Below are 18,437 nucleotides of genomic sequence, written 5' to 3' on the forward strand. Positions count from 1 at the left end.
TCTAAGAAAGATGATCAGTCGGTTTTGGACGATTTTTAGGTTTTGATCTACCTCTGTATGAAAGTACGCGACTATAATCGGTTCACAAACGGTCATCAAAAATGGTATTCAGATTTTTGAAGTCGGGAAAGGAAATTTACAGATTGAAGATCCATCTAACACAAAGGTAAAACAACACAAAATATTTAATATTGATTCTGATACGTACCAAACACTATCGTCGAATATTGGAGAAATATCAGATGATAGAAAGGCAACATTACTAAAACTAAATATTATTTTAACAACAAACCATCCAAACCAGTAACAGAATATGAAATGACTATTGCATTGAAAAAGGAGGAATATTTTCATTTTAAACCAAGAAGATTATCTTTTGACCAGAAAAACAAAGTTGAGGTAAAAATAAAAGAGCTTTTGAAAGAGGGAATCATTAAAGAAAGTAATTCACCCTACACGCAAACAAATTTTGTTGTATAATCTACCGAATCCATGGTAGAATTAAGAACTGCACCAACGATTTTCAACCGACTACAAAAATCTGTTAAGTTTACTATAATCTGGTAAAAATCACTGAGCAGTGCAGTAAATTTGACTATGTCCATAGTGGCATCCACTATAAAGCATTGTATTTCAATCCGTGACACCCACCGTACAACACAGTGTGGTCAAAAGTATGATGCTAAACTTCTCAAATCAAGAATGTTTCTAGTCAAAAATACTACAACTCTGGTTAAATCAACAGAAGAAATTTTCTTGTGTAGTGATGTTGACTATGTTTTGGTAGAGTTAACAGATTAATGTAGTCGGTTGAAAATCGTTGGTGCAGTTCTTAATTTTACCATGGATTCAGTAGTTTCTACAATAAAACTCATTTCAGTGTATGCTAGTCCTGTAGTGGCGCACCCCTCGTGCGACATAGGCTAGGGTGAGGATGAGCATAACCGAGAGTGAGAAAGGGGGGGGGGGATTGTTGCGACCGCCATTATAGTAGAGAGGTGTGAAAAGTTACGATCCGTGAAAAATATAAAAGATTCAAAGGAAACTCAAATTGGATTGTTCTCAAAAGTTCCGAAACTACTACAAGTCCAATAGTAATACAGTCATTTCTCCCTTACTCGATATCGAAGGGACCATCGAGTTAGGGAGGTATCGAGTTACAGAACACAAAAGCAGTGCAACTGCGATCCAAGGGACCATCGAGTTAGCCATGAAAACCAATTTTTACTATGGTTCTCTAACTCGATATCGAGATACGGAATATCGAGTAAGGGAGAGTTAACTGTAATTCCTAAAAAAGGTAATGATTTTAGATTATGTGTAGATTATAGGAAACTAAATAAAAACACCGTTAGAGATAACTACCCTTTACCTGTTATTGACGATTTGATTGATACACTGAAAAATAAGGAAATATTTTCGATTATTGATCTGAAATCTGGTTTTCATCAGATTAGAATAGCAACAGAGTCAACTAAGTACACTTCTTTTGTAACGCCAAATGGACAATATGAATATTTGCGTGTTCCTTTCGGATTGTGTAACGCCCCTGCAGTTTTCCAAAGATTTATAAAAAAAAATATTCAAAGAATTGATTGATGATGGTAAAATTATAGTTTATATTGACGATATTCTTATTGCAAGTACAAGTTTTGATGAACACATAGATACTGTAGGAAAAGTTTTTCAAATATTAAATGATAATTTATTAGAAATAAATTTGAGTAAATGTCAATTTCTTTTCGAAGAAATAGATTATTTGGGATACACATTTAATAAATTTGGAAAGAAATTGAATAAGTCTCATGTTGATAGTATATCTAATTTCCCATTTCCAAAAAATAATAAAGACGTCCAAAGGTTTTTAGGTCTTACAAGCTATTTCAGGAAGTTTGTACAAAATTTTGCAACCATCGCGAGGCCTTTGTATATTCTTTTGAAAAAAGATGCAAAATTCGATTTTGGTAAAGAACAATTAGATGCTTTTAACTCATTGAAAAATAAATTGATTTCGTCACCGATACTTGCTACTTTCGATCCACAGGCTGAAACGCAACTTCATTGTGATGCAAGCTCTTTTGGACTTGGAGCTATTTTGCTTCAAAAACAAAAGGACAACAACTTTCATCCTGTTAGTTATTTTAGTAGAAAAACAGACGAATTTGAGTCAAAATTGCACAGCTTTTAACTAGAAACATTAGCCGTGGTTTAGGCAATAAAAAGATTTCATATTTATTTAGCCGGTATACATTTTAAAATTTTTACAGATTGCAATGCATTAGTTCAGACTTTGTCAAAAAAGAATGTAAATCCAAAGATTTGCAGATGGGCATTGTTTTTAGAGAGTTATGATTTCGATTTAGAGTACAGAGATGGCTCAAAAATGCAACATGTTGATGCTTTAAGCCGTCAAAATACTATAGTTAAAAAACAATTTACTGAGGAGGAATTAGTCAATAAAAAAGAAATTTATCTTCAAAAAGAAACTATGTAAATAAAACTGTTAATATTTTAAATGATTGTGATATTGAACAAAATATTATTGTGGCGCAAGAACAAGATGTTAAACTGTTGAATATTAAAAAATTACTTGAGCGATCTACATTTCCAGATTTTGAGCTAATCAATGGAGTTCTTTTTAGAAAAAAAAGGTCAGAATCGTTTATTAGTTGTTCCAAAATTAATGATTGATACTGTCATTAAACTATGTCACGACAATTGTGGACACATTGGAATAGAGAAAACTTTATATGAAAAAAGAAAGCAATTTTGGTTTAGTAAAATGAAAAAAATGGTGAAAAATTATATAAACAATTGTCTGACATGTATTTTTTACAGCCCTGCTGGGAGAAAAGAAGGGTTTGTTAATATTATTGATAAAGGAAATAAACCATTCGAAACTGTTCATTTAGACTACTATGGACCAATACAATTATCTTCTTCTAATAGAGCAAAATATATTTTGGTAATTATAGATGGGTTCACAAAGTTAACGAAATTTTTTCCATCAAAATCAACAAGCTCAGATGAAACAATTCGCCATTTGACAAATTACATGAACTTTTACAGTAAACCTAACAGAATTATCACAGATAGAGGTACTTGTTTTACTTCACACAAATTCAAAGATTGTACTACCATCAATCAAATCAAACACATTAAAACTGCTGCGTATACCCCTGAAGCTAACGGTCAAGTTGAGCGTGTAAATAAAACTTTAACTCCTATGCTTGCAAAAATGTGCAATGAAACAGCTAAACCGTGGAATGAATTGTTATCAAAATTGGAATTTATATTTAATAATACTTTTAATAGGTCAATAGGTAATTGTCCTAGCGTGTTATTATTTGGTGTGCAACAGAATAATTTGGACTGTGAAAGTCATTATATTTCGAATTTTATTGCAAATAGGCAGATATCAACTAGTTCAACGAGTTTGACAGATATCCGAGAAAATGCTCAAAGACATAATATTAGAAGTCAACTTTGTAACAAAAGAAATGCAGATAAGAAACGAAAAAAGAGCACAGTATATGCAGAGGGTGATTTCATAGTTCTGAAAACTGGCGAAACACATAAATTAGCTCCTAAATATAAAGGTCCGTATAAAATTCATAAAGTTTTGCCGAACGATAGGTACGTTGTAACTGATTTAGATGGATTTCAAATTGCAAATATCCCATTCAATTCGGTTTGCTCTCCTCAAAATATGAGGAAATGGATGAGTGATTACATATCTGACAACAGTGATATCGATGAGGACATCGATAGTGTCAGGATGCCCGAGATGTAGTAAGATCATAGTAGGCAGACTTAGGGTAAAAGATAAGATTGACAGTTAGGGATGTTCATTCTGTAATAAACCACTGAAAGCTGAAGACGTTGTTTCACTACAAGGGGCATAACGCCAGAAACAAGAAGATGAATTTTATGTTTGGTGTTTGGCATGTGCCCGTTCAGAACTGGATGCAAAATCATATATTTTGAGCTGTCGCATGATAGAACTATGTACCGTGCACCCCCGCTAATTTAAACGGTTCCTCATGCAAACCATCGGGGTTCATTTTTAATTTGAACATCTAGTCACCCTAGAAATGTGTTTCTGGTTACCTCTTTCACTGTTTTGTTTTGATTCTGTGTTCCATTCCCCAGCGTTCTATCTAACTTCAGTCCGTTGCATGAGCTAAATGACGTTTGAACCATTTTTAACATAAACGATGTGCAAATTAGCGGGGTACAGATCAAAAAGTGTTCAGATTAAATGTGGTCAAACCAACGGGGGTACCCGGTATATGATGGTCTGAAAATGTCCACATCACACCCTACTGCAAGCGGTTCCGCAATACTCCGACCAAATCAGACCAAATATTCTTGTTGGACCTCTTGATGCTCTTATGAATCAGAATGGAAAACCGAAAATTTTAATAAATAGCGTGACATAATGGTACCATGGTACCATGGTATGTCTCCAATCTCGGTTTTATTAAGCGTACAAACGTTTGACCTTTTCAAACATTCGGCCGACGAAGTCCATATAAATCGCGAAGCAAACAAAGTGAATGGATCTGATTAAATAAATGTAATGTGAAAAAATCTCGATAATCGCAATTTTTTATGATTGATTATCATTTCTTGATTATTTTTTTAAATCGACGTAAGTACCTTCCTTACATTTTTAGAAAATTAATTCAGACGAATCACATCCTGTCTTTTTAAACTGTTTTAAAACGAATCATCTTTTTGACATTTTTTCGCCGTGAACATTGCTTAAATATTGCATACAATAAGCTCGCATTCAGAAACTAGGGAGTTCCTGTTATGTCCCACAAAAATTTTATTACAAAATGATAAGCCGATTTATTCAGTTACTTTCGACGTTTTTTTACCAGTGTAAAATCGACTCAAATAGTGTTTTGTTTTGATTCGTGGTTAAGTAACTTTGTCTCTCCATACAGCGGAGCGGCGAAAGTAGTGGTTAGGTAGCGAAAGTTGAAAATCTTACTTAAGTCGTTTTGTAAATCCGGAAAGTAAACGTTTTAAAAGTGAAAAATCGTGTTGGTTCAGAGTAAAATGTGTAGAATTTCACGGCACATCAGCGATATTTGTAAATTTCAATCTTCGCTACTGGAATCTTTTTGTAATCCAGTCAAAAATTCTTAAAGAATTCTAGCAAAAAAAACTTACAACGAATGTCACTTGTGGTACTTTCACGAACTATTCAGGTATTCAACCATGTGCTTTAAGAGATTCCTTCTTGGAGAAGAAATTCCTTCCTCAATTATTTTCGTACTTTTTAGTGCTTTCTCCAAAAATTCCTTTACCGATTTCCACAGAGCTCATCCTGGGATTCTCACGAAAAATCATTCCTAGACTTATTGATCACCAGAAAATTTCTCTATCAAATAGCTAAAAAATAAAAAAAAATAACATGAAGAATTTCTCCAGAGAATGCATTAAAAATTCTTTTAATAAATTCTCCTGGAAGGCCCTCTACATACTTATTACATACAAATTCCAATTGTTAGTTAAAAGTATCCTCCAGTTATCCATTAAAATTTGATTAGGATGTTCAGGAATAACTGAGAATTTCATCAAAAAATAGTACAAAAATTCTATGACTCTCACTAAAAATGTCTTCAAGATCAACAAGCAAGGATTCATTCCACGAATTCTTCAGATAGTTCATCAACAGTTCTTCCCACTTTGCTTTCGAAGTTCTTCCTAAATGTCTCTGCAGGATTATTAAAAAAACCGCAGTAAAAATTATCCGGACTTCCTGCAAAACAATCAAATGATTATTCCAGGAGTTGCTCTAAGAATTCCTCGTAATATTTCACAAGAATTTCAAAAAAATACAATTGAGAAAATTTTATTCATGATTTTTAGAGAAGTTCTCCGCATTTGTATCTGCATTATTTACGCAGATATTTTTTTAGATTCCCTAAGATTCTTCCGAAAAATTCACCAGAGATTCATCTGAATATTTTCCAGAGATTTTTTTTTTTTAACCGCATTAACGATGCTTTTCGGAAGTTTTGAAGAAATTTTTCATCAGATTTACTAATATTTTGCAATTTATTCTTGAATTTTTTAAAAATTTCTCTAGAAATTCCATCAAATATTCTCTCAGGGTCTAGAATTAACTCTATTTTTTTGGTAATGGTAATCTCAGGATTTTTCCATGAATAAAATTAACAAAAATATCCATTCTCAATTTTTTGGTTCAAAAACTACTCCGGGAATATTACAATATTTTTAGGAATTGTTCTACATATTTCCTTACAAATCACTCCATATCAGATTTTTAGAGAAACACATACAAAAAAAGGTTTGAAAGTACTTTGTTGGTAATCTTTTGAATAAACATTATTTGGAAAAAAATACAGAATTCCTGTCGTAAAACTCAAGAATTGACAATGTACCTCATAGAAAAGTTAAGTGGTCCTTGTAGGATTTACTACAAAAAATCTTTCTTTTTTCTTTTTTTTCCTCGTCTCTTATAATAGAAAATTATTGGTGTTTTTACTGAAAGCATTTGTAACTTAAATATAAGATACAATTTTGTATCAACTCCGAAATTTTATGATACTCTGGTGAACATATTGATGTAGAATTTTTCCTACGTTCAGAATTTCAAAACAAACTTTTTTGAAGGGTCTATTATTCTGTAATATTTTAAGAGTTTAACGCGAAAACATTTCCAGTATGTTTTTCGATCTTAACCGTACGTATAAAAATTCAAAACTCCTATAATTCACCATTTTTTAAATTCTTTAAAATATTGCATTTTTTTGGAGTATGGACAGATTTTTGTACGAAGTTCCTCAAAGCGTCATGCGAAGGAAGGAGAAACAAAAGCAGGTTGGAAGGTTGAAGCAGGTAGAGCAATAGATTATTTATCTTATTTCTAAAGGTAAATTACAGGATAGTTAAAAGCTCTTTAATTAATTGACAAATAAAATAAATTTCTCAAGAAGTTGCAACAGAATCTTCTTTAGAAATTATTCTGAAAAATATCCTTCCTTGACTTCCGGTTTTCTAGAATTCTGCCAGCGAGCTTATAGTCCCCATCATTTAAGGAAGATCAATACAAATTTATTTACTCTTCTACTTCTCAGTTATTTTGCTACATATTTCTCTACAGATTCCTGAATCGCTATGCAAATTTCGGAAGCAAAACTTTTTCTGGGGTTTTCAACAAATTTCCTCTAAAGAATTCGCAGGAAAGCGACATCTAAGAACCTTTTTTTTCAATTCTAGAATAATCCGGGGATTTGAAGAGAAATTTCTCGAAAAAGAAAACATAGAAGAATGTTTGACGCATTTTTTATGTATTTTGGAAATATTTGTTAAGGACTTTTATGAACTTTGCGGAAGAATTTGTAATAAAATTTATGGAAAAAATATTTAAAAGGATTCGCAAAAGAATTTCTAGTAGAACAATCAGCAAAATATCTCAGTATTAGATTTGGCAGAATCAACTGTTTGAGGAATTGCGAGAAAAAACTTAACTTGTGAAAGGTTTTAGTAATATATTTTAGGTAAATCCGGGAACATATTCCGAAATCAACTTGCTAATAAAAAATAGACAAACAACCCGAGGAGGAAAGCACAACTCGCAATAACTTATGCATACCATATTTTGGTATCATACCATAATTAGGTATTGTTCAGTTTTCAATACCTCGTTTTGGTATTATAAAGGTATTTTAAAAAAAATGTTTCAAACAATTTAAAATTATTCATTTTGGTATTCGAAAGGTATTGAGGACTGCTGGAGGTGAACTATTATTGAAAAAAAAAAAAATCACTTTTATATGAAAATCCATCAAGTATTATTTAGGTATAACAATACTTGATCTAATTATCAGCTTGGCATTTGTGGAATATGAAGAAGGTATTATTTGAGGTATTTTACCTCTTATGCAGGGCTCATTTATACCTCATTCAGGTTGTAAGTATTGACAATTTTCTGGTATGGAATACCTCAATTTGGTATTCAGTAGTTATTTTCTTCTGCTCGGTAAGGAATGAATGTCAACAAGGAGGAATTCACTATAAAAATATGAACAAGTCCCACAATATTATTTGACTTATTTACAAGACATTTTCAAAAGTTCTGAAGCCACCCTTCAATATTCTTTGAGGGATTTGATTATACTAAAATTCTGTAAACAATATCGAAGTTATTTAAAAAATTCTACAAATTAAAATTAAAATTTATGAAGCAATAAGTTTTCTTGGGAAAACATAGTTTAAGAGATAATTGTGTTACATCTTTTCACATCATCTAAAGAAAACATGCATACGCCAAAATTCCATGAAAGTTATGTCTTAATTTTCAACAAGAATTTTCGCTATGTATTGTGTTAGAAATTCCTTTAGAAATTCTGTCTATATTTTTCAATTATTTTTTTTTCGGACACTATACGAGTTGGAGTTAATGTATGGATTTCTTTAGTGAATTCTCATTACCGGACACCTCGAGCAGGGTATCCTCCAAAAACATTATAAATCAGAATGCAGGGAACATGCTGCTTTATGCTGAAACAGTATTAATTGGATTTTGAACGAATTTTGGGAATCGATTTTCCAGGATATTGACGCTTTTGTTGTCGAAAAACAGTAACCATTCCATCGACAGCAACGGTTAAGCTATCGGTTGTTGCGCGATTCACCGAAGTCAGAACCACCACGCTGCTGCTATGTGAGACAAGCGAGGTTTCCTCAGTTCAGTTGTTCCACATAAGAAAACGTAACTACTGAAGAGATTTTTGTCAATAACCATGGCTCTTGTTAATGACAAAAATCTCTTCAGTTGTTACATTGATTCAGAAGATTCAGCTACGTGTTAATTTGTTGTGTTTTTTTATTATCATCAAAAATTCTGGGGGGGGGGGTCTGGATGATTCTGTTCCTACGCCAATGGAAAATACACCAAAAACGATAGCTCGTGTTTTAATACAAGCCCAAATGATTACCAAAACCAGAATCGCCAAACATCGACTGAACCTGAAGGTGTATGAAACGTAATCCAAACTTTCTATGTGGCTGAAGTCGATTTCAACATGGTTTGCCATTTGAACATTCTGATTGTTTTTTTTGGTAATTATTAGGATAGCTTTTTATTATTCGAATTATCGTTAACATTCCAAGGTATTCGTCTAGCAAAAAGAAGCAGGACAAAACTAGAAATACGAAAAATGAATCAGGACGCCTCAAAAGAATCCCAAAATCAGGACGGATGGTAACCCTAGCTGAATTGGAAGCATATTTTTCCTCAGCATAAAGCTCCGACGCTTTCACCCAAAGCACACTGAAACGATACACCCGCGTGCATGGTGAGAGCTTTCCGAGAGAGAACCTATCGTTTTGGCTTGTTGTTATGATTTGTTATGTCGTCTCTACCAGCTGTCAGTCACCATTCGGCGATCAGATAACGCATGTATGGGTGTGCGTACCGTTCGTCGCGTCATGGGATGCAAATGTGGGTGGGAGTAATGTTTTATGCTGATCCCTCTCGGCTTCTTCGATGATCCACCTGCTGTATCTCAAAATATGCTGTTTTTGCTCTCCAACGGGAGTCGAGTATTGAGGTAGATAGATTGACGACAGCAGAAGACGACGACAGAGTTTGGACGTCTATTCCACCTTTCGGAAGGAAAACCCATCATCACCAAAAGAGTGTTCGAAGGTGAAAAACGCATCGGAACCTTTTTCCGGGTTTGCATCTGAAGTCCTGTGCTAGCAATATGTTGCTTTCGTCGGAAAATGTGTCCCCGTCGAGACGGAAGTGAAGAATTTTACTGTCGGGTGTTGTGTCTCCGGACGGAATCTGGAAGTGTGGTTCCCGTCAATCCGATGAGAAGGGAGTGTACGCGTTCCGAGTGAAGAAGTAAAAGAGTGTCGGAAGAAATCATCCGCGAGGGCGAGGACCAAAAAGGCAATGGCAGGGGATTTTTCGGGCTGTACCGCCCGAAAGAAAAATCGTGCCCAATCGATCGAGTACAATCCGGCCAAAGTGGACAGCGGCGAAACGTCGAAGCAACAGACGAACCCTTTGACAACCCGAAGTGGGTTGCGGGTGTACAAGATTGTGATTTTGGGCGATGGAGGTGTAGGGAAGTCAGGTAAGGTCAGGTCGGAAAAGGCAGGCCATTGTGCGCCATCGACGTCTGTCGTTCCGGTGGGTGTTTGGGGCTGTGGGTGGCTCTTCTGTGCGTCTGTGGGAGTGGGGTGAATGACGTACACTACCAACTACGACACGCTTATCACGCAGAATAGAGAAAGGTGTCTCTTGTTTTGGAGAGTAGTGCTCCCAATGTTTTCATCGTTGTTGACCGTAGGGAAGAGGCGGATTGGGGGCGTTCATAGGGTGGCCACCGCAGCGGGAAAACCGGGAACAGCGGGAATTTGAATTCATCGGTAAAAACCCTAGAAATCCTGCTGATAATCGAAAAACCGCTTTGAATGAATATATAAATTCAGTCTTAAAATTTGCTGATTTTTTTTAAAGGTTAAAATTTACTGACTAACATAATCCGATTATATTCTATTTATTTGTTATTCTACATCTTAGACAAAAAAAAGTCACACAGACTGCTTAAAGATCCTTAATCCTATTTTTAAAAACTAGTTTACTAATGTTAAAATCAAAGGCGTCATACACATCATTGAATAATCTGCAACATCTGTCAACCGGGTTGTGAAATCCGTATGCAGTACGATGTCCGGGGGTCCACAGCAAGTTGAAGTTGCGAAGTTGTCGAGTGGGCGCATGAAAATTAACGCATTGAAGAACACTGCTACAGTCAATGTGATTGCTGACAATGTCAAAAATAAATAGCCTTTGCAGAAAAGTGCGACGACTTGACAAGGAGTGTAGTCCGCATAGCGCGCATCTATGCTCATATGCAGGTAGATTATCGGGATCAGTCAAGGGGGTGGTCACTTTACACAGTGTGCCTTGCGCAGCTATGGCACTTTTCGGCGCACTGACTGGCACACCCTACTGTAGTGAATAAGATGATTATAGATTATTTACTTTAATAATACTTTAATAATAAGCATTGGAAAACTATTTTGGCATCACTGAAATGGAACCTATTTGAAAGAAACAATGATGATTTTTGAATGGGACGAGGTGGATTCTGATGTTTGAAAGGATGATCATGGAAAGAATGGTGAAGAATGAGAAGAACAGAAAGAATGCGTTCGGTAAGATGTTCCATCGAAAACAAGTGGAGAAAACATTGTGTCGGTGTGTGTAATATAGAGAAAGGGAAGAAGTGAGTGCGTTTCCGTTGCTTCGGCATTCTGTTGGCGATTCTAACGACGAACGGACGTGAATTTGTGTTTGGCTTTTGAGAATTAGCGTGACTTTTGGATTTTGGATGACGAGTAGTGTTTCGGCTTTGTGAATTATATATTGTGTTGATGAAAGTGAATGATCGATGTGAGTTTAATTGAGGAATTTGTTTGGATACGACACCTACCAAAGTGGGTTGCTATAAAAATCACAGTGAACTGAAATTTTCGTCCCAGCAATCATTGAGTTTTCTGAGTTGTTTGCCACATCAAACACAGATTTTCCAAAACTTTCGTGTTGGTTTCGGATTCAGAACGAACCTCCTAATCTTGATTAAAAGATACCTACAGAAAAGCGTCCGTGACCTTGTTAGCTCAAAGCAACTTCCAAAGATGTTGAAATGGGTAAAAATGTTGGGAATCTAATTTGATTTTGAAGATCATCATCATCATCGCCGTGTGTTCAGAGGATTACAGGGATCCACATATGGCATACGTCTTACTGCATCGCGATGTTTTCACCGTAATTTTCTCCCAACTCTTCGCACTCCCTCCCTGTCACAACGATCCCGTTGACGTTTCGTGTCACAGTTTCCGTGTTGTCTTTGAAATCATGTGGGTCGTTTTCTTCCTTCCCATTGAAGTGTGTCATATACTTGAATAACTCTCTCAATAGTTTCCCCTGCGATAAGAAAACGTTCATAAATACGTAGCATTTTTTGCCAAGTTTTTAGCTCTCCCCTCCCCATCGTATCATTTTCCCTATACCTAATACATGGTTGATCACAAAATCGTTAACTGCCCTTCCCTTTAAAATGTCACGTCATTTAGTACGGTCTCTAATGTAAGTAAAATGTATCCCTGAAAAACACAGCTCCATGAAAAACAGTGATTGGGAAGTAATGTAAAATTTGAGAGGCAAGCCAGAAGAAAATGAAACATGTCAATGCTTGCTGAGAATGTTTTTTCCATAATTTCAGTTCATTGATTTTTATGGGATGTAGAATTATAATAGGTTTGGCACGCTTGGCACACCTTGGCACTTTGAAGGCACAGCTGTGCCGAATGAAGTGCGTAGAGTGACCACCCCCTTGGGATCAGTCCACGGAAGTCGTCGGAGAGCAAATCTAACAAACTTTTTTTGGATCTTTTCGATTCGCGTTACGTGTACTGCATGATACGGAGCCAAACTTGTACTCCATATTCAAGAACGCTTCGAATCAAGGAGCAATAGAGAGACTTCAAAGCGTGCACGTCAGAGAATTTTATAGTGTTGCGACGCAAAAAGCCGATCATTGAGTTTGCCTTCGCGATGACCATAGATATGTGCTTGTTGAATCGCAATTTGTCGTCCAAGATGAGCCCAAGATCCTTGATGGCATCAACTCTTTCAAGCGGGGCATGGTCGATCGTATAATCGAATTTGATTGGGCTATTCACACTTGCGAAAGTGATAACCTTACACTTGGCAGCATTGGCTAACATCCCATTGATTCGACACCATGAAGTTGATCGATTGATATCTTCCTGGAGTGCACAACAATAAAGAATCGATTTGATCTCACGGTAAATTTTCAGATCGTCGGCATACAGTAATTTACAGCAGTGTAGCTGATCACATATATCGTTGACGAAAAGTACGAAAAGTAGAGGTCCCAGGATACTACCTTGCGGGACACCCGAAGGAATGGCAAACACGTCGGACTTAGCGCCGCGAATCTTGATGAATGCTTTCCTTGACGATAAATATGATTTTATCCAGCTAACAACCCATGCCGGAAGCCCGAGGCGGCTCAGTTTTGCTATAGCGATAGCGTGTGGTACTTTGCCAAAAGCTTTGGAAAAGTCTATGTAAACGGCGTCTGTTTGTTGGCGTTTCTCATTGCTGCGGATAACGGTATTGGTGAAGCTCATCAAGTTCGTAATTGTCGAGCGCTTTTTCACAAATCCATGCTGGAATTCCGAGATGATACCATGAACTGCGGGATACAACTTGTCGTGTAGAAAGCTTTCCAAAACTTTAGCCAGGCAGCTGAGAATCGAGATAGGACGATAGTTTTCAACTCTGTGAATGTTTCCGGACTTGAAGATCGGCGTGATTGAGGCAAGCTTCCAGGCATCTGGGAAAACTCCATTCCGAAGCGAGCGGTTGCGACAGGTAATGCCAACGAAGATGCACAGTTCCTGATGAAGGACGGCGGGATGCGATCTGAGCCAGGTCCTTTCGAGACGTCAACTGAGCCGAGGGTTTGCTTGATTAATTCGAGGCTGAAGTCAGGCCGTGGCAGAAAGATGTTGTAGGATGGTAATTGGTCTATGTACTGCTGTGAAGCAGGCGGTTGATTATTATCGAAGACGCTCCGGAAGAAATCAGCAAATAAATTTGCCGAGGAGGCATCACAGGAAGAGCTACAGTTGCAGTAGGTAAGGTCTGTAGGAATGCCAGATGATTTCTTGCGAGAGTTTACGAAGGACAAAACTTAAACTAGTCTGAATGTTATTCATGTACTCGCGGAAACGAGCTTCAAGCAGACTATTATATTCTGCTTCAGCCAGCTCTACAGCACGCATCTTCTCAGAAGTTCTGGAACGAATATAACGTTTTCGGACTTTACGTAGACGGTTTCGCAAATTGCGCAATTGCGGGTTCCACCATGGCTGTTGAAGGCTCATAACAGGTCTACGGGTCTTAACGGGGACAGTATCGTGTATTATTTGATAAATGTTGTCATAAAACACGGATACAGCAGCATCTACGTTGGAAAGGGAAAGCAATTGATCCCAGTCTAAAGCCGATATTTTTGCATTGATGACACTGAAATCACATCTTGCAAAATCGTATTCATGGAACGTTCTGTATGATTGCGGTTTGCTACCCGGTTGGAAGTCGACTTTCAAAACTATTGGCTTATGGTATTGGTCTACTTTCATCATGGCAGAGGGCGGTTCGAACAGTTCAACGGTATCTGAGCCACTGACAAATACTAAGTCAAGCAACTTACCGTTTGAGTTGACAGCATAATTGATCTGCTTAAGTCCAGTAGTCAGCAACGATTCCACTACAACAAGTTCTTGTTCAGACGAAGCGTTGAGGGGCAGAAATTCTAGCACGTCCTCGTCGTAATTCCAGGCTAGATGAGGCAAGTTGTAATCACCCATCACGATCACTGTATCATGAGGGTTGGCCATGTCAAGAAGCCCTTGTACAGATTCAGCGTGCTTGATGAAGTAGTCGGGTTGACTGCAAGGACGAATATAGAAGGAACATACGAAAAGCGATTGATGTGGCAGGACAATTTGTACAGCGATCTGTTCGAGACTTTCACAATCTACAAGATGCACGGATTTGCAGTTTAGCTCCGATTTCACCGCAATCAACACGCCACTACCCCGTCGAAGTGCGCTAGTTCGAGAATTTCGGTCACAGCGGTAGATGGCATAGTTTCTCGATAGCTCAGCATTCGAAATGTCAGCGTGCAGCCACGTCTCGGTGAATACCACAATATCGTAATCACAGGAAGCCAACGAGAGAAATAGCGAATTTGTCTTTGTCCTTAACCCTCTGACGTTCTGGTAATAAACGGTCAAGTGAGAAAGATTGGGCAGCGTTGGAGAAGATTTGGAAAGACTACTTGCATCGACTGGTTCTACGAGATGATTATCGGGCCGGAGTCCACATTCGGCGTCGGTTTCCAAAAATGTTGAGTCCTTCGTCCTTTATCTTCGATAAACTCTCGTAATTCGATCCCTTGCGGCCAGGATGCAGGATCCAAAGCCTTAGATTTAGATTCCGGGTCTACACCAACTTTGAAAGAAATGAAAGACAGTGTCGAATACGGTCGACCTCTCGGAATCAACGATTTAACAGCGACTTCATCTACACGCAAACATTCCTTGGCGAGCTTCTCGATGTCAGATTCTGTAACTTCCGGTGATATTTTCGTGAGGTATACCCAAAACTTATCAGCGGGGCTGTCCACGCGAACTGATATGTTGGCAGCCGATGGAACGATACCGCGAATAATTTTAGCCGGTTGGTTGGATGTCGCGGCCTCATCGTCAAGTCGTCTCTTAGGAGAATTAGTATTTCCAAACTTGAAACGTCGTGGGAGGGGTGAAAATACAGCTGGGGAAAGCTTGTTGAAACCTCCTTTGATTTCCTCTCTTATTTCTGCGATGAGACTCTGCTTAATCTCACTTTTCATGTCTTCGAGAAGTTTTTGGTACGTATCGTTGAGATCAATTGTTGCGGCATTCATGGACGACAGAGCGTTTTTGAAGCGAGCATTACCCATCATTTCACGACAGCCATTACACATCCAGAAGATAGCGGGTTTACCGCATATTTGTTTGTAAAGCTCTTCCGATATTGTTGCACACGAGAAGTGGAAAGTAGCTTTACAAAAACCGCCGCAAACAACTTCAGAAGCAGACATGCTGCGCGCGCAGCTGTGACAAACTTCTGATGTAGCCATGAATATGTTTAACTACACTGGATGGCAACAACAGTGGGGTTGCTCTAACTGCAGTGCGAGCAGTGATAACTAGATGGCGCCACTAGTGCGGATCGATGACTGAAGTATGACATTGACAGACTGGGCACAATACGAGATCGTTAACATTACACTAACATGTATTAATTATACAATAGAATCGTTGTGTTTGGATAAGCATCTAATTCTTCCGAATACATTTTAGTATTTTGCTAAAAAGTACCAAGTGATTAAGTTGAAATCGACGCGCCTGTTCAAAAATTGTGAGTCGAGAGCTCTTTTCTTGAATTACTATTTTGAAGATTCTCCGATCATTACAGAAGATACTGAAACTATCTGGTAGATTTCAAGTTTACAAACAAAAAGCCAAACCTGGGTGGCAGCTTCTGCACAAAAAGTTTATTTTTCAAAAGAACTCCGATTTTTTTCAAATTGTATGAATTCAGTCATTATTCAAAAAATATTAGATACGTATTTTTTATGCTGACATAAAGGTGTTGTTGTTCCGGTTAAAATAATATATCAAAAACAACCAAAAAAAAAAAACGATCAACGATCAGCTGCTGATGGAACATACACTTGCTACTCCGTGATCAATCAGGATAGTGATATTGCACAGAGAACCACTCAGATGGAGCTTGTGTTTTAGCTTCTAACGATCTTCAATGTACAATCGATTACATACCCTTGATATTTCTAGATTGATAACGGCACCGGCCACGTCCTTCTGCCCATTTGGGATAGGGAGGAATGTTAGTTAGATAGCCGTTGCTACTTGAAAATCGGAGAATCGCCTGCATTTCCCACAACTTCCTTGAAAGTAGGAGTATTTTGTTTGTAATTGATGATTCCATCGTATGGATACCACTGCGGTTAAGTCGATTTATTTGATTCTTGCGATAGATATAGCTGATTACGCAGAGAGGTAGAGAAAGATAGCTATTATGAAGAATTCTACAAATATGAGGAAGGGACGGCCCTGGGATTGAACCCACGACAATAGCAGATGCAATAGTCATTAGACCACCAACCCAATTTTAAGGGTGTTTTTGGTTAAACTAATAGAGATAATAAACCATAGAGGATAAATGTCACTGTCGGAATATTTTTTTGCTGGCGGAGATAGGTGGGGCTATAAGTGTGAACTCGAAAAAGTGTGCAGTTTGAGAGTTATATACCCCACATGTTTCTGAACGAGAACAAAGAGAACACCAGCATGATTCGTCCTTTGTGGTTTTCTATCTCTATTGCTAAAGTGGTCCAAACTAGTGATGGGCAAAAAGAATCGTAGTCGTTCAAAATATCCTTATCACTAAAAAGAACGACGTACTTCAGCTGCCCAAGCCACGACGTCAAAATCATCATAGGAGATCTAAGCGCTCAGGTTGGCCAGGAGGAGAAATTCAGACCGACGATTGGAAAGTTCAGCGCACACCGGCTGACGAACGAAAACGGCCTGCGACTAATTGATTTTGCCGCCTCCAAGATCATGGCCATTCGCAGCTCCTACTTCCAGCACAGCCTTCCACACCGATACACCTGGAGATCACCACAGCAGACAGAATCGCAAATCGACCACGTTCTGATTGATGGACGGCTCTTCTCCGACATTATCGACGTCAGGACCTATCGTGGCGCTAACATCGACTCTGACCACTATCTGGTGATAGTCAAACTGCGCCCAAAACTCTCCGTCGTTAACAACGTACGGTACCGACGGCCGTTCCGATATGCAACCGGATGTCGCATTGGCATACGCGCAGCACCTCGATGCTGCACTACCGGAAGAGGGTGAGCTGGATGAAGCCCCTCTTGAGGACTGCTAGAGAACAGTAAAAGCAGCCATCAACGATGCAGCTGAGAGCAACGTCGGGTACGTGGGACGGAGTCGACGGAACGATTGGTTCTACGAGGAGTGCCAGGAGGTTTTGGAGGAGGAGAAAGCAGCGCGGGAGGTCATGCTGCAGCAAGGGACCCGGCAGAACGTGCAACGCTATAAACGGAAACGGCAACAGCAGACCCGCCTCTTTCGGGATAAAAACCGCCGCCTGGAGGAGACGGAGTGCGAGGAGATGGAACAGCTGTGCCGGTCTCAAGAAACGCGTAAGTTCTATCGGAAGCTCAACGCATCCCGCAACGGCTTCGTGCCGCGAGCCGAGATGTGTAGGGATAAGGATGGGAGCATTCTGACGGACGAGCGTGAGGTGATCGAAAGGTGGAAGCAGCACTTCGACGGCGCTGAGAGCACAGGCAATGAAGGACGGGACAACGGAGGAAATCCCAACTAACATTCACTCATTTAACAAACACCATTATGGCAGTTTTATTCAGCATCATGTTTTATAACATTTTAATAATTTCCATGGCCAACCTTTGTTAAAGCATTGTTCACACAAATTTGGAGAAACTTTAAAGCATGTCGTTGAATACCAACTTTAATTTTCAGCTTCAAAAACGTTTTACAAGCATTTAGTTCAGCTTTTATACGGCTGGTCTAAAAATAATTAAAGACTAATAAAGACAAAAAAATATTTTTCTAGGCACCTTATAAATGTAGTGTGCACTATTATTATGATAGTATAACAATCTTATTTACAAATCGCCTGTATACTGGATTCGAACTCGAGACCTTCCAAT

The 18,437-nt window shown here is 38.2% G+C and overlaps 1 protein-coding gene across 1 annotated transcript in view; it reads left to right on the forward strand.

The window, feature by feature from the left end:
• The first annotated feature begins 9,499 nt into the window (after nt 1-9,499).
• The window catches only part of LOC5566658 (GTP-binding protein Rit2), a 37,594-nt gene continuing 28,656 nt past the window's right edge, over nt 9,500-18,437 (forward strand). Inside the window, exon 1 of the mRNA XM_021841645.1 lies at nt 9,500-10,130. Coding sequence (XP_021697337.1) covers nt 9,947-10,130 — 184 coding nt within the window. The 5' untranslated portion in view covers nt 9,500-9,946. The remainder of the gene's footprint in view (nt 10,131-18,437) is intronic.

The sequence above is a fragment of the Aedes aegypti genome, chromosome 2 (assembly GCF_002204515.2).
Source record: "Aedes aegypti strain LVP_AGWG chromosome 2, AaegL5.0 Primary Assembly, whole genome shotgun sequence".
In the NCBI taxonomy this organism is placed as follows: domain Eukaryota; kingdom Metazoa; phylum Arthropoda; class Insecta; order Diptera; family Culicidae; genus Aedes; species Aedes aegypti.